Source organism: Saccopteryx leptura, chromosome X (genome assembly GCF_036850995.1).
Source record: "Saccopteryx leptura isolate mSacLep1 chromosome X, mSacLep1_pri_phased_curated, whole genome shotgun sequence".
NCBI lineage: Eukaryota > Metazoa > Chordata > Mammalia > Chiroptera > Emballonuridae > Saccopteryx > Saccopteryx leptura.
The window spans coordinates 813,136-833,922 of NC_089516.1; the positions used below are offsets into that span (position 1 = coordinate 813,136).

Genomic DNA, 20,787 nt, shown 5'->3' on the forward strand with positions numbered 1-20,787 from the left:
GCAGAGCATCGCCCCCTGGTGGGCAGAGCGTCACCCCCTGGTGGGCGTGCCGGGTGGATCCCGGTCGGGCGCATGTGGAAGTCTGTCTGACTGTCTCTCCCGGTTTCTAGCTTCAGAAAAATTGCAAAATAAATAAATAAATAAATAAATAAATAAATAAATAAAATAAAAAGTAAATTTACAGGAATAAATTAGAGTGACTGTTAAAGGCGGGGTGGAGGGATAAAGGAATTGAGTAAAAATGGTGAAAAGCTGCAGATTTTACTAAAAGAAAAATGCGTTTCCTCTTGGTCGGATCCCGCTTTCTTACGCCGTCTGACAACCTCTGCGTCTTAGCGGATCTGTTAGAGAGTTTTTCGTACGCTTAACGTTAAAGCAACGTGATCACTGTCTATTTATTTTTATTTTATTTCTCTTTTTTTTTTTTTTGGCTATTTATACCTCTTCAACTGTTTTCTTTTTTTTTAAAGATTTTTTTAAAATTTTATTTTTATTTTATTTATTCATTTTAGAAAGGAGAGAGAGAGAGAGAGAGAGAGGAGAGAGAGAGAGAGAGAAGGGGGGAGGAGCTGGAAGCATCAACTCCCATATGTGCCTTGACCAGGCAAGCCCAGGGTTTCGAACCGGCGACCTCCAGGTCGATGTTTTATCCACTGCGCCACCACAGGTTAGGCTTCAACTGTTTTCTTTTGGGACAGGGGTTTTCAGATTTGTGGCACGATTGATTTTCCTCCCCCTAAAGGAATAGATTTTATTTTATTTAATATTTTTATTTATTTATTTTTGAGAGGAGAGAGAGAGCGAGAAAGTGAGAGAGAGAGAGAGAGAGAGAAAAGGGGGAGGAGCAGGAAGCATCAACTCCCATATGTGCCTTGACCAGGCAAGCCCAGGGTTTCGAACCGGCGACCTCAGCGTTCCAGGTCAAGGCTTTATCCACTGCGCCACCACAGGTCAGGCGAATGTTATTTTATCTTTTAGAGGATGTTTAGTTTTATGGATAACTAGGGCAAGTGCTGTAAATGATGATCCCATTTCGACACAGTGGTATTAACCCACACCCACGCTCTATATAGTTCAGTGCTCCAAGTCGAGGTCCATCCTGTGGGGTTTGATGGACACAGGACACGCAACGTCCTGTGTCCATCCTGGTGGTGTCTTACGGACCGTGTGAGATTTTTCTCTGCCCTGAGAAGCCCCCCTGTCCCATGTCCCACCTACCTACACCTTACTGTCATCGTATTTGTAAAGGGAGCATGCAGTTTTCTGAGAGAGGTTGAAGTCTGGGGGGACAGAGGACAGAGTGTTTACCCGGAAAGGTCGCTGTCAACAGATGGATAAATACAGACAGCAGACTGCAGGTGTCGGAGGGAGAGGGTGTTGGGGGGCTGGGTGGAGAAAGGGGACAGGATTCATTACAAAAAATACCTGATAGACACAGACACTGTGGGGACTGCAGCAAAGAAGGAGGTGTGACTTGTAGTGTTGGACACACAAGACATTATGCAAATGATGAGTTATTATATTATTATATTGGACACTTGCTACCTGCATAATTTTATTTATTTGTTTACTTATTTACTTATTTATTTATTTTTACAGAGACACAGAGAGAGAGAGGGATAGATAGGGACAGACAGACAGGAACAGGGAGAGATGAGAAGCATCAATCATTAGTTTTTCGTTGAGGCACCTTAGGTGTTCATTGATTGCTTTCTCATAGGTGCCTTGACCGTGTGGGGCTACAGTAGACCGAATAACCCCTTTGCTCAAGCCAGCGACTTTGGTTGGGTCCAAGCTGGTGAGCTTTTGCTCAAACCAGATGAGCCCGCGCCCAAGCCGGCGACCTCGGGGTCTCGAACCTGGGTCCTCGTCGTCCCGGTCCGACGCTCTATCCATTGCGCCACCGCCTGGTCAGGCTGTGTAATTTTATTGACCAATCTCACCCCAATAAATCGAATAAATTTTTTTTTTAAAGGTGCCTTAACTATATCCTACGACGGGTTCCTTTGACTGTACGAGGCTAACAGGCTTCTTGGTTTGCCCTGTTGAATGTGGGTCCTTGTCACTCAGTAACTGTCAGATGACAAAGCTCATTTGAAATGATTTTCCCCCTTCAAACATGGCATTATAGATTCAATGTAAACCACAGCGTGTTCGATGCACATCAAACCACCTGTATGGTCCATGTGAGTCTTTGTTGTTGTTGTTGTTGTTTTTCCACTTAAAGACCCCTGGTGGCTATAACGTGGGAACCCCTGGGAAAATGGAAGTGTTCTTTGCAGTAATATGGGGATTTCTTCTCAAACGAGCCGGGGTCCGCGGGGTCCACAGCCCGCTGGGGAAGTCATGGGAACTGAATCATGACACCGATGTGTTTTCCAATGTCCGTTAGCCGTTTTTCTCAACATGTCAGCCTGACCATGCATTTTCCTCCAAGGTGATGTTTCCAGACGATCAACAAACAAACAAACAAACAAACAAACAAAAACCATACCCATTTCCACCCCCTAAAAATACCCAATGAGAAGTATCCCACCCTTCAGCCCCCACAGACAAAGATGGATAGATAGATAGCTACATGGATAGATGGATGGATGGATGGATGGATGGATGGATGGATGGATGGATGATTGATAGATGATGGATAGATGGGTAGATAGGTAGATAGATACACAGATGAGAAGTATCCCACCCCTCACCCCCACAGACAAAGATGGATAGATAGATAGCTACATGGATGGATGGATGGATGATTGATAGATGATGGATAGATGGATAGATAGGTAGGTAGATAGATAGATAGATAGATAGATAGATAGATAGATAGATACATGGATGGATGAATGGATGGATGGATGGATGATTGATAGATGATGGATAGATGGATAGATAGATAGATACATGGATGGATGGATGGATGGATGGATGATTGATAGATGATGGATAGATGGATAGATAGATAGATAGATAGATAGATACAGGATGGATGTATGGATGGATGATTGATAGATGACGAATAGATGGATAGATAGATAGATAGATGATAGATAGATAGATAGATACACAGATGAGAAGTATCCCACCCCTCAGCCCCCACAGACAAAGATGGATAGATAGATAGCTACATGGATGGATGAATGGATGGATGGATGGATGATTGATAGATGATGGATAGATGGATAGATAGATAGATAGATAGATACATGAATGGATGAATGGATGGATGGATGATTGATAGATGATGGATAGATAGATAGATACAGGACGGATGTATGGATGGATGATTGATAGATGACGGATAGATGGATAGATAGATAGATAGATAGATAGATAGATAGATAGATACACAGATGAGAAGTATCCCACCCCTCAGCCCCCACAGACAAAGATGGATAGATAGATAGCTACATGGATGGATGGATGAATGGATGATTGATAGATGATGGATAGATGGGTAGATAGGTAGATAGACAGATACACAGATGAGAAGTATCCCACCCCCCATCCCCCACAGACAAAGATGGATAGATAGATAGCTACATGGATGGATGGATGGATGGATGGATGGATGGATAGATGATTGATAGATGATGGATAGATGGATAGATAGGTAGATAGATACACAGATGAGAAGTATCCCACCCCCCCAGCTCATACAGACAAAGATGGATAGATAGATAGCTACATGGATGGATAGATGGATGGATGGATAGATGATTGATAGATGATGGATAGATGGATAGATAGGTAGATAAACAGATACACAGATGAGAAGTATCCCACACCCATCCCCCACAGACAAAGATGGATAGATAGATAGCTACATGGATGGATAGATGATTGATAGATGATGGATAGATGATGGATAGATGGATAGATAGGTAGATAGACAGATACACAGATGAGAAGTATCCCACCCCCCAGCCCATACAGACAAAGATGGATAGATAGATAGCTACATGGATAGATGGATGGATGGATGGATGGATGGATGATTGATAGATGATGGATAGATGGGTAGATAGGTAGATAGATACACAGATGAGAAGTATCCCACCCCTCACCCCCACAGACAAAGATGGATAGATAGATAGCTACATGGATGGATGGATGGATGATTGATAGATGATGGATAGATGGGTAGATAGGTAGATAGACAGATACACAGATGAGAAGTATCCCACCCCTCAGCCCCCACAGACAAAGAGAAACAAAGGGAAGGGGTAGGTGGGCGTCGTAATATTTACGACCCCCGACATTCAAGGAGCTCGCTGTATGGATAGGACGGGGGCTCCTGTGCTCCCCTGAAATTAGTGTCTCCTTCTGTGGTTTCTCTCGTCCTGTTTTTTTTTGGGGGGTTCAGCACATTTTCTCCAGGATGAGGTACCTACTCACCCACCATCCAGTCCATCTCCTCCACGTTGTCCCCGTACAGCCCGTGGGCGCTGGTCCCCAGGAAGCTCTCCGTGGTGACCAGGGGGGTGTGGCAGTGCAGAAAAGACACAAAGAGAAGGAACGGTCTTGCTCTGTTCCTTAAATAGACATAAAAACAACGAGAGCTCCGTTCACGAGTGATGCTGATGCTGCTGTTGATGATTCATAGTATCATTGTTACTATATTAGCAAAGCAAAATAAACGTCCAGGATCGAAGTCCTCGGAATGATTCATAGTATCATTGTTACTATATTAGCAAAGCAAAATAAATGTTCAGGATCAAAGTCCTCGGAATACAGAATCAATGTAGAACCCTGGCCGGGTGGCTCCGTTGGTTAGAACACCTTTTTCTGATACGCCAAGGTTGTGGGTTCAATCTCCGGTCAGGGCACATACAAGAATCCACCAGTGTATGCATAGATAAGTGTGATAATTGACATTTCTCTCTCTCTCTCTCTTTTTTCTCTCTCTCTCCCTTCTTCTCTCTCTAAAACTAGTAAGTAAAACGATTTTAAAAATAAGCATGAGAATGGTCCCATCCCTGCTGTAATCTTTGTCTTTTGCGTTCAGCCCACCAGGAGCAAAGACGAGCAACTCTTAACAGGGAGATATCCTGGCATTTGGGGACATTTAACGGGATGACGTTTCTCTCTACAAAGCTGTGGGGAAATCAATCCTGGCTTTTTGCATGTTTTTTTTTTTTAAACTCCTTGAAGGTTGTCATTATTATTTTATAACCATGACACTTCTGACAACTGAAGGTAAGAATACCAGGAGACCCCGTGATCAGATGGATGGATAGATGGATGGATGATTGATAGATGAATGGATAGATGGATAGATAGATACATGGACAGATGGATGGATGGATGATTGATAGATGATGGATAGATGGATAGATAGATACATGGACAGATGGATGGATGGATGATTGATAGATGAATGGATAGATGGATAGATAGACAAATGGACAGATGGATGGATGGATGATTGATAGATGAATGGATAGATGGATAGATACATGGGCAGATGGATGGATGGATGATTGATAGATGATGGATAGATGGATAGATAGATACATGGACAGATGGATGGATGGATGATTGATAGATGAATGGATAGATGGATAGATAGATAGATACATGGACGGATGGATGGATGGATGATTGATAGATGAATGGATAGATGGATAGATAGATAGATAAATAGATACATGGACAGATGGATGGATGGATGATTGATAGATGATGGATAGATGGATAGATAGATAGATAGATACATGGACAGATGGATGGATGGATGATTGATAGATGATGGATAGATGGATAGATAGATAGATAGATACATGGACAGATGGATGGATGGATGATTGATAGATGAGTAGATAGATGGATAGATAGATACATGGATGGATGGATGGATGATTGATAGATGATGGATAGATGGATAGGTAGATAGATAGACAGATACACAGATGATAGGTAGATAGATACGTTTCCACCTCTAACCTCGCCTTGCAGAGTAACTGATACCATATATTTGGTGAACTTGAGGACACGGAATTGTCACGAATGAACCCACGTTAGGAAACAGTGTGTAATCGGTTATTAATTTTGATTTGATTCCCCCTGTCTGGGCAGGTCCTGATTTCCCCCTTCTTCCCGATCTGACGCTTACGATCTCATCTATGGATCTTATAGATTTTCATTCTTGTTTCGCAGAATTGAGTACTCATTCTTGAGGGGTAGCTGCCAACGTGAAACCCTTAGATGGAATTATAGGGCACAGTGGACTCACCTGTTTGTCTTCTTAATTTACCAAAAAAAAGAAAAGAAAAAGAAAAAAAGAAAGAAAAACAAAACCCCCAAATGAATTAATTGATTTTAGAAAGAGAGGAAGGCAGAGAAATAGAGAGAGAAGCATCGATTTTTTTGTTCTACTTCTTTATGCGTTTATTGGTTGATTCCTGTATATGCCCTGACCAGGGACAACCTTGTTATATAGTGAACAATGCTCTCACCCAGTGGTTTTTAATTGTTGGTCCGGTCCGCAGACAGACGCTGAGAAACGGGAAGCCACCCTTTCATTGGACAGATGAATGGATAGATGGATAGATAGATACATGGATGGATGGATAGATGGATGGATGGATGGATGATTGATAGATGAATGGATAGATGGATAGATAGATAGATAGATAGATACATGGATGAATGGATGGATGGATGATTGATAGATAAATGGATAGATGGATAGATAGATAGATACATGGATGAATGGATGGATGGATGATTGATAGATGAATGGATAGATGGATAGATAAATACATGGATGGATGGATGGATGGATGGATGATTGATAGATGAATGGATAGATGGATAGATAGATAGATACATGGATGGATGGATGGATGGATGGATGGATGATTGATAGATGAATGGATAGATGGATAGATAGATAGATAGATACATGGATGAATGGATGGATGGATGATAGATAGATGAATGGATAGATGGATAGATAGATAGATAGATACATGGATGGATGGGCTACAGCCCACGGTGTTGTATGAAGATTACAGACCCAAGGATTGTATATAAACTCTATACTCTTTCAACAACATCGGGGTGATAAACTTTTTCCTTGGATGGGCAATGGAGTTTCCGGTGGTTCAGTCTCTGAACAGCTCTTAGCTACCCGGCCTGCGGAACCAGACACACCCTATTTGAATTGGGTAACAAAGTATCGTACCTCAGACCTATCAAGCAACTCCACCTTAGAACATCTCAAAGGATTTTCTAGGGCAGTGGTCCCCAACCTTTTTTTGGGCCGCGGACCGGTTTCATGTCAGAAAATATCTTCACGGACCGGCCTTTAGGGTGGGACGGATAAATGGATCACGTGACCGAGACAAGCGTCAAGAGTGAGTCTTAGACGGATGTAACAGAGGGAATCTGGTCATATTTTTTAAGTTTTTTTTTTTTTAATTTTATTTATTCATTTTTAGAGAGGAGAGAGACAGGGAGAAATAGAAACAGAAAGAGAGAAGGGGGGAGGAGCTGGAAGCATCAACTCCCATATGTGCCTTTATCAGGCAAGCCCAGGGTTTTGAACCGGCGACCTCAGCATTTCCAGGTCGACGCTTTATCCACTGCGCCACCACCGGTCAGGCGGAATCTGGTCATTTTTTAAAAATAAAACGTCGTTCGGACTTAAATGTAAATAAAACGGAAATAATGTAAGTTATTTATTCTTTCTTTGCAGACCGGTACCAAATGGCCCACAGACCGGTACCGGTCCGTGGCCCGGGGGGTTGGGGACCACTGGTATATACCATGTTCGTCCTGTCCCTCTTGGTCCCACATCGTGTGTCCCTGTCCCTGACGTGGACAGCAGGACATCTTGGTCCTGGGGATCGACCTTTCAAAACATTTAGGGTTGGCCCTGGCCGGTTGGCTCAGCAGTAGAGCATCAGCCTGCGTGCAGGGGACCCGGGTTCGATTCCCGGCCAGGGCACATAGGAGAAGCGCCCATCTGCTTCTCCACCCCTCCCCCCCTCCTTCCTCTCTGTCTCTCTCTTCCCCTCCCGCAGCCAAGGCTCCATTGGAGCAAAGATGGCCCGGGCGCTGGGGATGGCTCCTTGGCCTCTGCCCCAGGCGCTAGAGTAGCTCTGGTTGTGGCAGAGCGACACCCCGGAGGGGCAGAGCATTGCCCCCTCGTGGGCAGAGCGTCGCCCTTGGTGGGCGTGCCGGGTGGATCCCGGTCGGGCGCATGCGGGAGTCTGTCTGACTGTCTCTCCCCGTTTCCAGCTTCAGAAAAATACAAAAAAAGAAAAAAAACCCAAAAAACATTTAGGGTTTTCTCTTTCTTGGTTAAGTGTCTTCAATGGGTGATGCGTTCTGCGGTCCGTGGAATACAGCCCACGGTGACTGGGAGGGTGGGGTGTTTACGGAATGGGACCTCAAGAGACGGCATCCAAGGTCAACCGAACCGTCCCCTGTTTGAGGGGACGCCGTCCAGCCGAGCGGCCGTGAACGTCACCCAGGGCGTCTGTTTAACAGAGAAGCACGTGTGTGTGCCAGGAGCGTCCCCTCATCTGAGTCCCCTTGCTGAGTGCATGGCGTTGACGACTCAGCTCTCAGGGAGGGAGTGGAGCCCCGGACGCTCACCTGGCCAGGAAGGACGAGACTTCCTTGAGCATGAGGGGCGCCGTCCGGGCCGGGCGCATGGGCTGCTCGGTGATGCCGCGGTTGCTCATCAGGAAGCAGTCCGCGTGGACGATGAGCGTGCCCACGGAGCAGGAGGCCGCCCACAGCGAGGCGGCCAGCGCCACCGCCCAGGGGACTGGCCGCCAGGGGACGGACAGGAGGCGGGCCAGCTTCCCGGCCGTGAGCGTCAGGGCGGCCAGGGCCACCGCCTGCGCGCCCCCGCGGAGTGGCCGCTCCAGGTGCAGGCGCTTCTCCGAGAGCCCCCAGCGGGCGCAGTCCGCCATCATGGAGAAGGGCATCCCGAAGAAGTGGTCAAAGCCGTGGCTGAGCGGGTGGTGGCAGTGGTCGCTGGCGGACGCGCAGCTGAGACCCAGGTGCCACTTTCCTGAAAGGCAAGGACAGGTACGTGGGTGTGTCAGCTGGCGTATTGTCACCATGGGCACAGCTGTCTATCTACCCATCGATCTATCTGTCTATCAATCATCCATCCATCCATCCATCCATGTATCTATCTATCATCTATCTATCTATCTATCTATCTATCATCTATCCATCCATCCATCCATCCATCCATGTATCTATCTATATATCTATCAATCATCTATCTATCCAATCATCCATCCATCCATCCACGTATCCATCTATCCATCCATCTATGTATCTATCGATCCATCCATCTATCTATCATCTATGTATCTATGTGTCTATTTACCTATCATCTATCTGTCTGTCTACTTGTCCATCCATGCATCCATCCATCCATCCATCCATCCATCAATTATCCATTCATCCATCCATGTATCTATCTATCTACCTATCATCTGTGTATCTATCTACCTATCATTCCATCTATCCATCCATCTGTCAATCAATCAACCATCCATCCATCCATGTATCTATCTATCCATCCATCTGTCAATCATCTATCCATCCATGCATCTATCTATTCATCTATTATCTATCTATCTATCTATCTATCTATCATCTGTCTATCTATCCAATCATCCATCCATCCATCCATGTATCTATCTATCAATTTATCTATCTATCATCTATATCATCTCTGTATGTATGTATCTGTTTATATCTATTATCTATCTATCTATTGATCTATCTATCATCTATCCATCCATCTATCAATCATGTATCTATCTATCCATCCATCTATCATCTATCTACCTACCTACCTACCTACCTACCTACATACGTATCTATCATCTATCCATCCATCTATTTATCTATCCATCTATCCATCCACCTATCAATCATCCATCCATCCATGTTTCTATCTATCTATTTATCTATCTATCAATCATCTATCTACCTATCTATCTGTAAGGTACTTTTCCCTGCCGAGGAAGAAGGAAGGGCGTAGCCACGAAGTGTGGAATAATAAAGGCTTTATTGAGTACAGAGTGAATCTTGCCCGACGAGGTTCCCTGGCCCCGAGGACAGAGGCTAGGGAAATCACATAGGGTGACCTGCGTGGGGGATATTTAAAGGGCCCCTAGGGTGGTCGAGCTAATATGACGTGGTGAAATCTCACTGGCTGATGGACAATCGCTCTTTTCCAAAGGGCTCCTGGGAAGTTTCCTTTGGCGCACTTGGTTGTGGGTGATTCTAGCCAAAGTTCCTGGCTAGGGAACCCACGTGACCTTCCTCCATTGTCCACCAACCTTACACTACCCATCTATCATCCATCTATATCTATCTATTGTTTCTATCTATCTATCTATCTATCATCTGTCTATCTATCATCTATATCATCTATGTATCTATGTTTCTATTTATGTATCTGTCTATCTATCTGTCCACCTATCATCTGTCTATCTATCTATCTATCTATCTATCTATCTATCTATCTATCTATCTATCTATCATCTCTCTATCCTATCTATATATCATATCTATCTATCTATCATCTGTCTCTATTATCTATCTATCTATCTATCTATCTATCTATCTATCTATCTATCATCTATCTGTCTGTCTATCTATCATCTATCAATCTATCTATCCAATCATCCATCCATCCATCTATCATCTATTTATCTATCTATCTTTTATCTATATCTATCTATTGTGTGTATCTATCAATCATCTGTCTACCTATCTATCCATCCATCCACCCATCCATCATCTATCTATCTATCCATCCATCCATCCATCCATCTATCAATCATCTATCTACCTATCTATCATCTATTGATATCTATCTATTGTATCTATCATCTATATTATCTATCTATCTGTCTATCTATCATCTATTATTTCTCTATTTGCTATAAGTGTTCCATCTATGTATGTACATAAATATATCTTGCCTTCCTCTGTCCTGGAGAGTGGACGTCTGAGGTCCAGGGGTCCCAGGGCTGTGCTCCTGCCCCCCGGAGGCTCCAGGGAGGGTCCCCTGCCTCTCCCAGCTCCTGGGATTCCAGGCGTCCCCGGGCTGGTGGCCGCCTCCCTCCCGTCTCTGCCTCCGTCCCCACGTGGCTTCTCCTCTGTGTCTGTGTCTCCTCCTCCGTCTCTTCTAAGGTCCCTGTCACTGGGTGCATGCAGGGTCCCCCCTGACCCAGGGTGACTCCTCTCAGATAGCTCACTAAGACTCTATTTACAGATAAGTAAACAGAGGCAGGTTTCTGTGTTTAGGACCTGAGATCTCTGGTGACCATTAACGGTGATTTTGCAACACTTTGTGTCAGAGGAGAAAGAGTGAAGGCAGAGAGAGTCATTCTTCATCCAGAAAACCGCATCTGAGAAGCTCAGTCAGGGTGAAAGGTTGTGTGAGTTTGTCATTGTCCTTCTGTTTTGCCAGAATTCCCTCTAACAATGGTCGGGGTCCCCGGGGAGAGGGTTTCACAGAGTCCGAAGTTCTAGACCAATCAATGACAGCTGCTCAGGTTTTCCGCTGTCCCAACCGATAAAGGTCTCGATAAAGAGACCTTTTGTGTTTCCATGGCAATGGTGTTTGTCACCCAGGAAACATCATGTGGCATCTTCCCAGGAAATATCCTGTGAGAACAGACGCTTTTATCTTTTTTTTTTTTTTTATTTCTCATTAAACTTTGCTTTAATGGGTCTCAAAATTCTGTGACAGGTTTTTTTGGTTGAGTTGTTTCCATGAAAAAGGATTGATTTTTAAACCAGGGGTCCCCAAACTTTTTACACAGGGGGCCAGTTCACTGTCCCTCAGACCATTGGAGGGCCGGACTATAAAAAAACTATGAACAAATCCTTATGCACACTGCACATATCTTATTTTAAAGTAAGAAAACAAAATGGGAACAAATACAATATTTAAAATAAAGAACAAGTAAATTTAAATGAACAAGCTGACCAGTATTTCAATGGGAACTATGCTCCTCTCACTGACCACCAATGAAAGAGGTGCCCCTTCCGGAAGTGCAGCGGGGGCCAGATAAATGGCCTCAGGGGGCCGCATGTGGCCCGCGGGCCGTAGTTTGGGGACCCCTGTTTTAAACACTAATATTTTAAAGAACTGCCACACACACAAAAAAAGAATCCAAATGGTCCACAAAACATTCTCCCTTGCTTCCAAAGGTTTTATGACACATGGTCATCATTAACCAGTGCTGTCCTATTAAAACTCAAATGGCCAATTGAGACAAATAGTTCTGAGACCGTTCTTCCACCGCTGATTAAGACTAGGATGATGCCTGACCAGGCGGTGGCACAGTGGATAGAGCAGGAGTCAGGAACGTTTTTGGCTGAGAGAGCCATGAACGCCACATAATTTAAAATGTCATTCCGTGAGAGCCATACAACAACGACCCGTGGACGTGGCACATTATCCAATAAAAATGTGGTGTTGTCCCGGAGGACAGCTGTGATTGGCTCCAGCCACCCGCAACCATGAACATGAGTGGTAGGAAATAAATGGATTGTAATGCATGAGAATGTTTTATCTTTTTAACGTTATTATTATTTTTTTTAATGAAAGATTTGTCGGCGAGCCAGATGCAGCCATCAAAAGAGCCACATCTGGCTGGTGAGCCATAGGTTCCTGACCCCTGGGATAGAGCATCAAACTGGGATGCAGAGGACCCAGGTTCGAGACCCCGAGGTCGCCAGCTTGAGCGCGGGCTCATCCGGTTTGAGCAAAGAGCTCACCAGCTTGGACCCAAGGTCGCTGGCTTGAGCAAGGGGTTACTCGGTCTGCTGAAGGCCTGCAGTCAAGGCACATATGAGAAAGCAATCAATGAACAACTAAGGTGTCGCAACAAAGAATAGATGTTTCTCATCTAGTCTGTCCCTGTCTGTCCCTCTCTATGACTCTGTCTCTGTCACACAAAAAAAGAAAAAAGAAAAAAAAAAGACCTGGGTGGCAGGTATTGGGGGTAATATTCATTGAGCCTTCTGAGCTTTCTGGGCAGACTTGGTGACTTGGCCGGCTCCAGGATGTCTTCTTCTTAGGGCACCTACTTTGATGACACCAGCAGCCACTGTCTGTCTCATGTCTCCAAACAGCCGCACGGCCCAGAGGAGGGTAGTCCGAGAAGCTGTCGACACACCCGGGCTGGCCAGGAGCCACGTCGACCGTGGCAGCACCACCGGATGTCAAACACTTTGGGCCACCTGCCAGCTTCGTGCCAGGACGGCCATCCATCCTCCCCTCCCGCTCAGCCGGTTCGCACGCCATCCGAGCTGTGTGACAAGCCAGCACAGGTGCGCAGCCTGCCCCCCGATCTGGCCCCGGGGGGTCAGGAGAATCATCTGAGCTGTGAAGACAGCTGCTTCCATTGGTGGGTCATGGTGGCTGTCACCAGCCACGTTGCCACGACGAGCATCTTGGATAGACGCTTTTGTGTGTGTGTGTGTGTGACAGAGACAGAGAGAGTCCGAGAAAGGGACAGATAGGGACAGACAGACAGGAAGGGAGAGAGATGAGAAGCATCAATTCTTCATTGCGACACCTTAGTTGTTCATTGATTGCTTTCTCATATGTGCCTTGACCGGGGGGCTACAGCAGACGGAGTGACCCCTATGCTCAAGCCAGCGACCTTGGGTCCAAGCTGGTGAGCTTTTGCTCAAACCAGATGAGCCCGCGCTCAAGCTGGCGACCTCGGGGTCTCGAACCTGGGTCCTCCTCGTCCCAGTCTGATGCTCTGTCCACTGCGCCACCGCCTGGTCAGGCTTGACAGACACATTTTTTTTTTTTTTTGTATTTTTCTGAAGCTGGAAACGGGCAGAGACAGTCAGACAGACTCCCGCATGCGCCCGACCGGGATCCACCCGGCACGCCCACCAGGGGCGAAGCTCTGCCCACCAGGGGGCGATGCTCTGTCCCTCCGGGGCATCGCTCTGCCGCTACCAGAGCCACTCCAGCGCCTGGGGCAGAGGCCAAGGAGCCATCCCCAGCGCCCGGGGCCATCTTTGCTCCAATGGAGCCTCAGCTGCGGGAGGGGAAGAGAGAGACAGAGAGGAAGGAGAGGGGGAGGGGTGGAGAAGCAGATGGGCGCTTCTCCTATGTGCCCTGGCCAGGAATCGAACCCGGGTCCCCTGCACGCCAGGCCGACGCTCTCTACCACTGAGCCAACCGGCCAGGGCCAAGGGCACGGCCATCTTGACGGGCGACTTCCCGTCCCTCAAACCGAGGCCTCTGAGCACCTGGCTCCACCCAGCACGTGGTCGCCGGCCCAACCAGAAACTGGACCGAAGGCTCCTGGGTCACGGTTGTAGCCAGTTTTCTCCGGGCGGGCGCTGACTTCTTTGACAATCTCCTCCTCCTCTCTCTCTCTCTCTCTCTCTCTTCCGGCTGCAGGGTGGCTCCATGGACTCCGCGTTTGCTCACACCAGCCGTCCGTGGTGGTTCCACACCCAGCGTGTAAGCCGGAAGGGTCCGCCCCGTTTCTGGAGATCCCTGCATCAAAGACCAGCAGCCACAATCAGGACGGCACAGCCTGCCACCCTGAGATGACCCTGTCACCACGTTCTCGATAAAAAGTCTCTGTGTCCTGGGGCATCAGCGATGGTCACATAATATCTGCCGGTCTCCGATTTCCACAGCGAGATAGACATCAATCGTGGTCACCACACTTTCCTTCAGCTGTTCAGCTTTTCCGTGTATCCAAAGACTCAGGTGTTCTTTTTTTCTTTTTTAATATTTTATTTATTGATTTTTAGAGAGAGCGGAGACAGAGAGAGAGAGAGAGAGAGAGAGAAGGGGGAGGAGCAGGAAGCGTCAACTCCCATATGTGCCTTGACCAGGCAAGCCCAGGGTTTCGAACCGGCGACCTCAGCATTTCCAGGTCGACGCTTTATCCACTGCGCCACCACAGGTCAGGCGACCCAGCCGTTCTTGAAGGAGCTCTTCCCCATCTGGGCAGCCTCCTTCTCGAATTTTTCAACAGTTCTTTAGTCGAAGCCGCCACATCTGTCCGACAGACGGCCAGGAGTGGCTCACTTGCCGGAATCAATGTGACCAGTGACTACGGTGTTAACGTGAGTCTTTTCTTTCCCCATTTTGGCTTCGACTTTAGTGGCGGTTTTCGTGACACCTGTGTCCTGGCGGCAAATCCGTTGCCAAAAAAAGAAAAAGAAAGAAAGAAAAACAAAAGCCCAGACGCTTTTGTCTTTAAAACAATAATAATCATAGCTACTCTATCGGATGTTATATTCAACCCAGCTGGTTTGTTGGAGAGATGATTCATTTCAGCTCAGGATCTTATGACGTGTTACTGAATACCTGATTCTGTTACTGCAATTCTCGGACGGAGGAGTCTACCTTTAAAAACTCAGACTATACTGCTCACAAAATTTAGGGGACATTCTATCGCTTTATATTCATTTTTAAACATTCCCCTAATTTTTGTGAGCAGTATATTTTGCTGTGTGTCCTGCCACCCTGTTGTATAAGCTGGTCTTGGTGTTCGGGATCAATTAAATTGTAAGAACAAACCACAAATTATAAACATTATTACTAGAACAGGACAGCAACGGTGATAACTCAGTGTCCTTTCAAGAGAATAGAGTCCTTAATTTTATTTCACCGTGTATGTGGCGCGGTTTGCTGACCTACAGGAAGATGGGGATGTTCTATGAACATCATACACCCTCGTACATTCAATAAAAAAGAAAATTAAAAAGAATGATAAGGCTTGACCGGGCGGTGGCGCAGTGGATAGAGCATCAGATTGGGATGCGGAGGACCCAGGTTCGAGACCCGGAGGTCGCCAGCTTGAGCGCGGGTTCATCTGGTTTGAGCAAGTGTACCAGCTTGGACCCAAGGTCGCTGGCTCGAGCAAGGGGTCACTCGGTCTGGTGAAGGCCCACGGTCAAGACACATATGAGAAAACAATCAATGAACAACTAAGGTGTTGCAATGAAAAACTGATGATTGATGCGTCTCATCTCTCTCTGTTCCAGTCTGTCTGTCCCTATCTGTCCCTCTCTCTGACTCTTTTTCTCTGTAAAAAATAAAAATAAATAAATAAATAAATAAAAGAATGCTAAGGACACTATTTTATGGAAGCAGAGAACAGAGTACTAACCAGTCACATTTCTCTTCAGAAAACAGAGAGGGGGAAAAAACGCATTATAGAAATAGTTGGCAATTGGGTAAAACAGGAGCAAAAATTAATTTGATTTTTCAGATGGAACGTCGGCGAATTGTTGCGATGTCTTGAGCATCTATGGCAGCGGTTTTCAACCTGTGGGGTCGCGACCCCGGCGGGGTCGCCTAAAGCCATTGAAAAATGCATAATGCCTATCAGGTATTTACATTCCGAATCATAACTGTAGCAAAATTACAGTAATGAAGTAGCCACCAAAATTATTGTTTGGTTTGGGGTCCCTGCAACATGAGGAACTGTATTGCGCGGGGTCACGGCATTAGAAAGGTTGAGAACCGCTGATCTACGGCGAGCCCAATAGATGGGGTGGGGATATCGCCCCCGGCTGCAGAGATAAAAGTTACCGTCTGGTGGACAGCCCCAGGTGTGACAGAAACACATTTCTCGGCCCTGGCCGGTTGGCTCAGCGGTAGAGCGTCGGCCTGGCGTGCGGGGGACCCGGGTTCGATTCCCGGCCAGGGCACACAGGAGAAGCGCCCATCTGCTTCTCCACCCCTCCCCCTCTCCTTCCTCTCTGTCTCTCTCTTCCCCTCCCGCAGCCAAGGCTCCATTGGAGCAAAGATGGCCCGGGCGCTGGGGATGGCTCCTTGGCCTCTGCCCCAGGCGCTAGAGTGGCTCTGGTTGCAACAGAGCGATGCCCCGGAGGGGCAGAGCTTCGCCCCTGGTGGGCTTGCCGGGTGGATCCTGGTCGGGCGCATGCGGGAGTCTGTCTGACTGTCTCTGCCCGTTTCCAGCTTCAGAAAAAATACAAAAAAAGAAAAAAGAAACACATTTCTCTTCTGAAGCTTGGGGTTGCATCTCACTCCCGCAGGAGAGCTGGGACGCGTACGTACCTATCAGCCCGGTGGCGTACCCGCGGTCCCTCAGTATCTTCGCGAACGTCGTCTCGTTGGGCGGAAGACCTCCCGGGGCGGCGGTCCACTGGAGGACACGGAGGCCATCGCTGGACACCATGCCTGTCGCCGGGCGTTTTTCAAAGAAATGTCACCGTCAGGCATTGAGTTTTGTTATTATCGTCTGAACAACATTTTAAACTCATTCTTTTTTTTTTTTTTTTTTTTAAAATACTTTTGCTCTCTGGCCCTTTAACGGGGGGACGCTGGTCAAGTCCTTCCTCACTTGGTCGTCAACATCACAGGAGACCCTTAAGTCTCCATGGCAGCGGGCGCACACTATGACCTGATCATGCATGTGGCATGGTGCTCAGGCATTTCTGTAACTTATAAAGTGACGGCCTGATATGTCCAGTCCCCGCCCGGCCCCATGCATAGAGATGACCATATGACTGACTCTATTCCTCGTGCTGGACGTGACGTCCTGTGACTGTGCTTCTCAGTCCCTTCTCCGTGCTCACCTGAACCCTCAAACCCCTGCCCCTCTGGCTCCCTTTAGCTCCCCACATTTTCCGATCAGGTTAGTCCTTTTTTGTGTCTAACCACGGGACACGCTCCCTTTAGCTTCTCACATTTCTCGATCAGGTTAGTCCTTCCTCGTGTCTAACCACGGGACACGCCCCCTTTAGCTCCCCACATTTTCCGATCTGGTTAGTCCTTCCTCGTGTCTAACCACGGGACACGCTCCCTTTAGCTCCCCACATTTTCCGATCAGGTTAGTCCTTCCTCGTGTCTAACCACGGGACATGCGCCCTTTAGCTCCTCACATTTTCTGAACGGGTTAGTCCTTCCTCGTGTCTAACCACGAGACACGCCCCCTTTAGCTCCTCACATTTTCCAATCAGGTTAATGTGTCAGTGAGTCAATCTGTTCTCTGCGTCTCTGAGTCTGTTTCTGTTTTGTGTGTTCGTTTATTTTGTTCTTTCGATTCCACAAATCAGTGAAATCACGTGGTATTTGTTTTCCTGTGTCTGACTTACATCACTGAGCGTAACGCCCTCCCTGTCCGTCCGCGCTGTTGCAAAGAGTGAGATTTTACTCTTTTTCCTGGCTGCATAGTATTTCCACGTGTTCTTTATCCACTCATCTATGAATGGGCATTTTTAAAAAAATTTTTTAGAGGCCCTGGCCAGTTGGCTCAGTGGTAGAGCGTCAGCCTGGCGTGTGGAAGTCCCGGGTTCGATTCCCATCCAGGACACACAGGAGAAGCGCCCATCTGCTTCTCCACCCCTCCTCCTCTCCTTCCTCTCTGTCTCTTTCTTCCCCTCCCGCAGCCGAGGCTCCACTGGAGCAAAGATGGCCCGGGCGCTGGGGATGGCTCCTTGGCCTCTGCCCCAGGCGCTAGAGTGGCTCTGGTTGCAACAGAGCGTCGCCCCAGATGGGCAGAGCATCGCCCCCTGGTGGGCGTGCCGGGTGGATCCTGGTTGGGCGCATGCGGGAGTCTGTCTGTCTTCCTCCCTGCTTCTCACTTCAGAAAAATACAAAAAAAATTTTTTTTTTTAGATTTTGAATTTAGTATGTTAACTAGTTTCAAGTGTTTGATGGGCCCTTCCTTTAAAATCATTAGCATCTGTTTTTAAATTGAGAGTCTTTGGTGGAAATCCCCCAGGAGTCCAAACTAAATAGTCAAGGAGACTTCTGAGTAGGGTTTGTGTCCCGGGGTCATATTTTCGGCAGGAAAACAAAAGTGACGCACCGATTGGGAAAAGCTGGTGAGAAGATTTGTCGTCCTGGTCCGGGGAAGATTCTCAATGAAAAGAGAAGGAAATAAAGAAAGAACAGGAGACCAGGAAATGCTTTTACGGTTTCGTCAAAGGCTGAAGGGTGTTCTCCAAGTCGTCTGCAAACCGGGAGCATTTAGGAAAGTGTCAACAGATCCGGAATGTTTGGAATGTTTCCTCATTCTAAAAAGTGTGATTTCAGTTGTTTCAGGGTGGAGTGTGTGATTCAGAATGATTGGCCGACCCTTCCACGTAAATCTAACGCATGGACCACACACTGACCACGTTCAAATGGCCAGAAAAATATTATGAACAAAACAAAACAAAACAGAAGTCTATTTTCTACTGCATGGCCTTAGGTGACAGATCACTCAGCATTCGTAAATTCATTAAGTTTCAGGGGGAACAGGGCTGTGCCCACTGGTGTCCGTTGCGTCCCTGCCGGGAGATGACCAGGTTCTCAGGGCGGCACCTACGTGCTCTCTGGACCTTTCCAGAGGACGCTGGTCAAGTCCGTCCTTCCTTCCTCGGTCATCAACATCACGGGAGACCATCAAGTCTTCATGGGACCATCCCCGCCTGTGACTCTAGCTACCTATGTGGCTCTGTAACTTACCGACTCCAATCCCTTGGTAAGAATAGGGGGTGTTGGACCATTCAACCCCCCTCGTTCTGGGGGGACCCATATTTTAATGCCCAAATGTGAAGAGCTAGAGGGGGTGTGTCCTGTGGTTAGACACAAAGAAGGACTAACCCGTTCAGAAAATGTGAGGAGCTAAAGGGCGCGTGTCCTGTGGTTAGACACGAGGAAGGACTAACCTGATCGGAAAATGTGAGGAGCTAAAGTGAGCGTGTCCCGTGGTTAGACACGAGGAAGGACTAACCTGATCGGAAAATGTGAGGAGCTAAAGGGGACATGTCCCATGGTTAGACATGAAGAAGGACTAACCAGATCAGAAACTGTGAGGAGCTAAAGGGTGCGTGTCCTGTGGTTAGACACGAGGAAGGACTAACCTGATAGGAAACTGTGAGGAGCTAAAGGGTGCGTGTCCTGTGGTTAGACACGAGGAAGGACTAACCGGATCGGAAAATGTGAGGAGCTAAAGGGGGGCGTGTCCCGTGGTTAGACACGAAGAAGGACTAACCTGATCGGAAAATGTGAGGAGCTAAAGGGAGAGTGTCCCATGGTAAGACACGAGGAAGGACTAACCTGATCGGAAAATGTGAGGAGGTAAAGGGAGAGTGTCCCATGGTTAGACATGAGAAAGGACTAATCTCATCGGAAAATGTGAGGAGGTAAAGGGAGCGTGTCCCGTGGTTAGACACGAGGAAGGACTAACCTGATTGGAAAATGTGAGGAGGTAAAGGGAGCGTGTCTCGTGGTTAGACACAAGGAAGGACTAACCCAATTGGAAAATGTGAGGAGCTAAAGGGGGCGTGTCCCATGGTTAGACATGAGGAAGGACTAACCTGATCGGAAAATGTGAGGAGCTAAAGGGCGCGTGTCCCGTGGTTAGACATGAGGAAGGACTAATCTCATCGGAAAATGTGAGGAGGTAAAGGGAGCGTGTCCCGTGGTTAGACACGAGGAAGGACTAACCTGATTGGAAAATGTGAGGAGGTAAAGGGAGCGTGTCTCGTGGTTAGACACAAGGAAGGACTAACTCGATCAGAAAATGTGAGGAGCTAAAGGGCACGTGTCCCGTGGTTAGACACGAAGAAGGACTAACCTGATCGGAAAATGTGAGGAGCTAAAGGGGGCGTGTCCCATGGTTAGACACGAGGAAGGACTAACCTGATCGGAAAATGTGAGGAGCTAAAGGGGGCGTGTCCCGTGGTTAGACACGAGGAAGGACTAACCTGATTGGAAAATGTGAGGAGCTAAAGGGAGAGTGTCCCATGGTAAGACACGAGGAAGGACTAACCTGATCGGAAAAT

General features: G+C 47.1%; 1 protein-coding gene across 2 annotated transcripts in view; it reads right to left on the reverse strand.

Moving 5' to 3' along the window:
- ARSL (arylsulfatase L) overlaps nt 1-20,787 on the reverse strand; it is a 42,297-nt gene that overhangs the window by 11,964 nt on the left and 9,546 nt on the right. Inside the window, exons 5-7 of one of the 2 annotated variants that reach the window (XM_066357682.1) lie at nt 17,069-17,191; nt 8,605-9,028; nt 4,396-4,526 (exon numbers count right to left, since the gene is read on the reverse strand). In XM_066357682.1, coding sequence (XP_066213779.1) covers nt 4,396-4,526; nt 8,605-9,028; nt 17,069-17,191 — 678 coding nt within the window. Of the gene's footprint in view, nt 1-4,395; nt 4,533-8,604; nt 9,029-17,068; nt 17,192-20,787 lie in introns of both variants that reach the window. The other variant, XM_066357681.1, reaches the window with a different exon arrangement.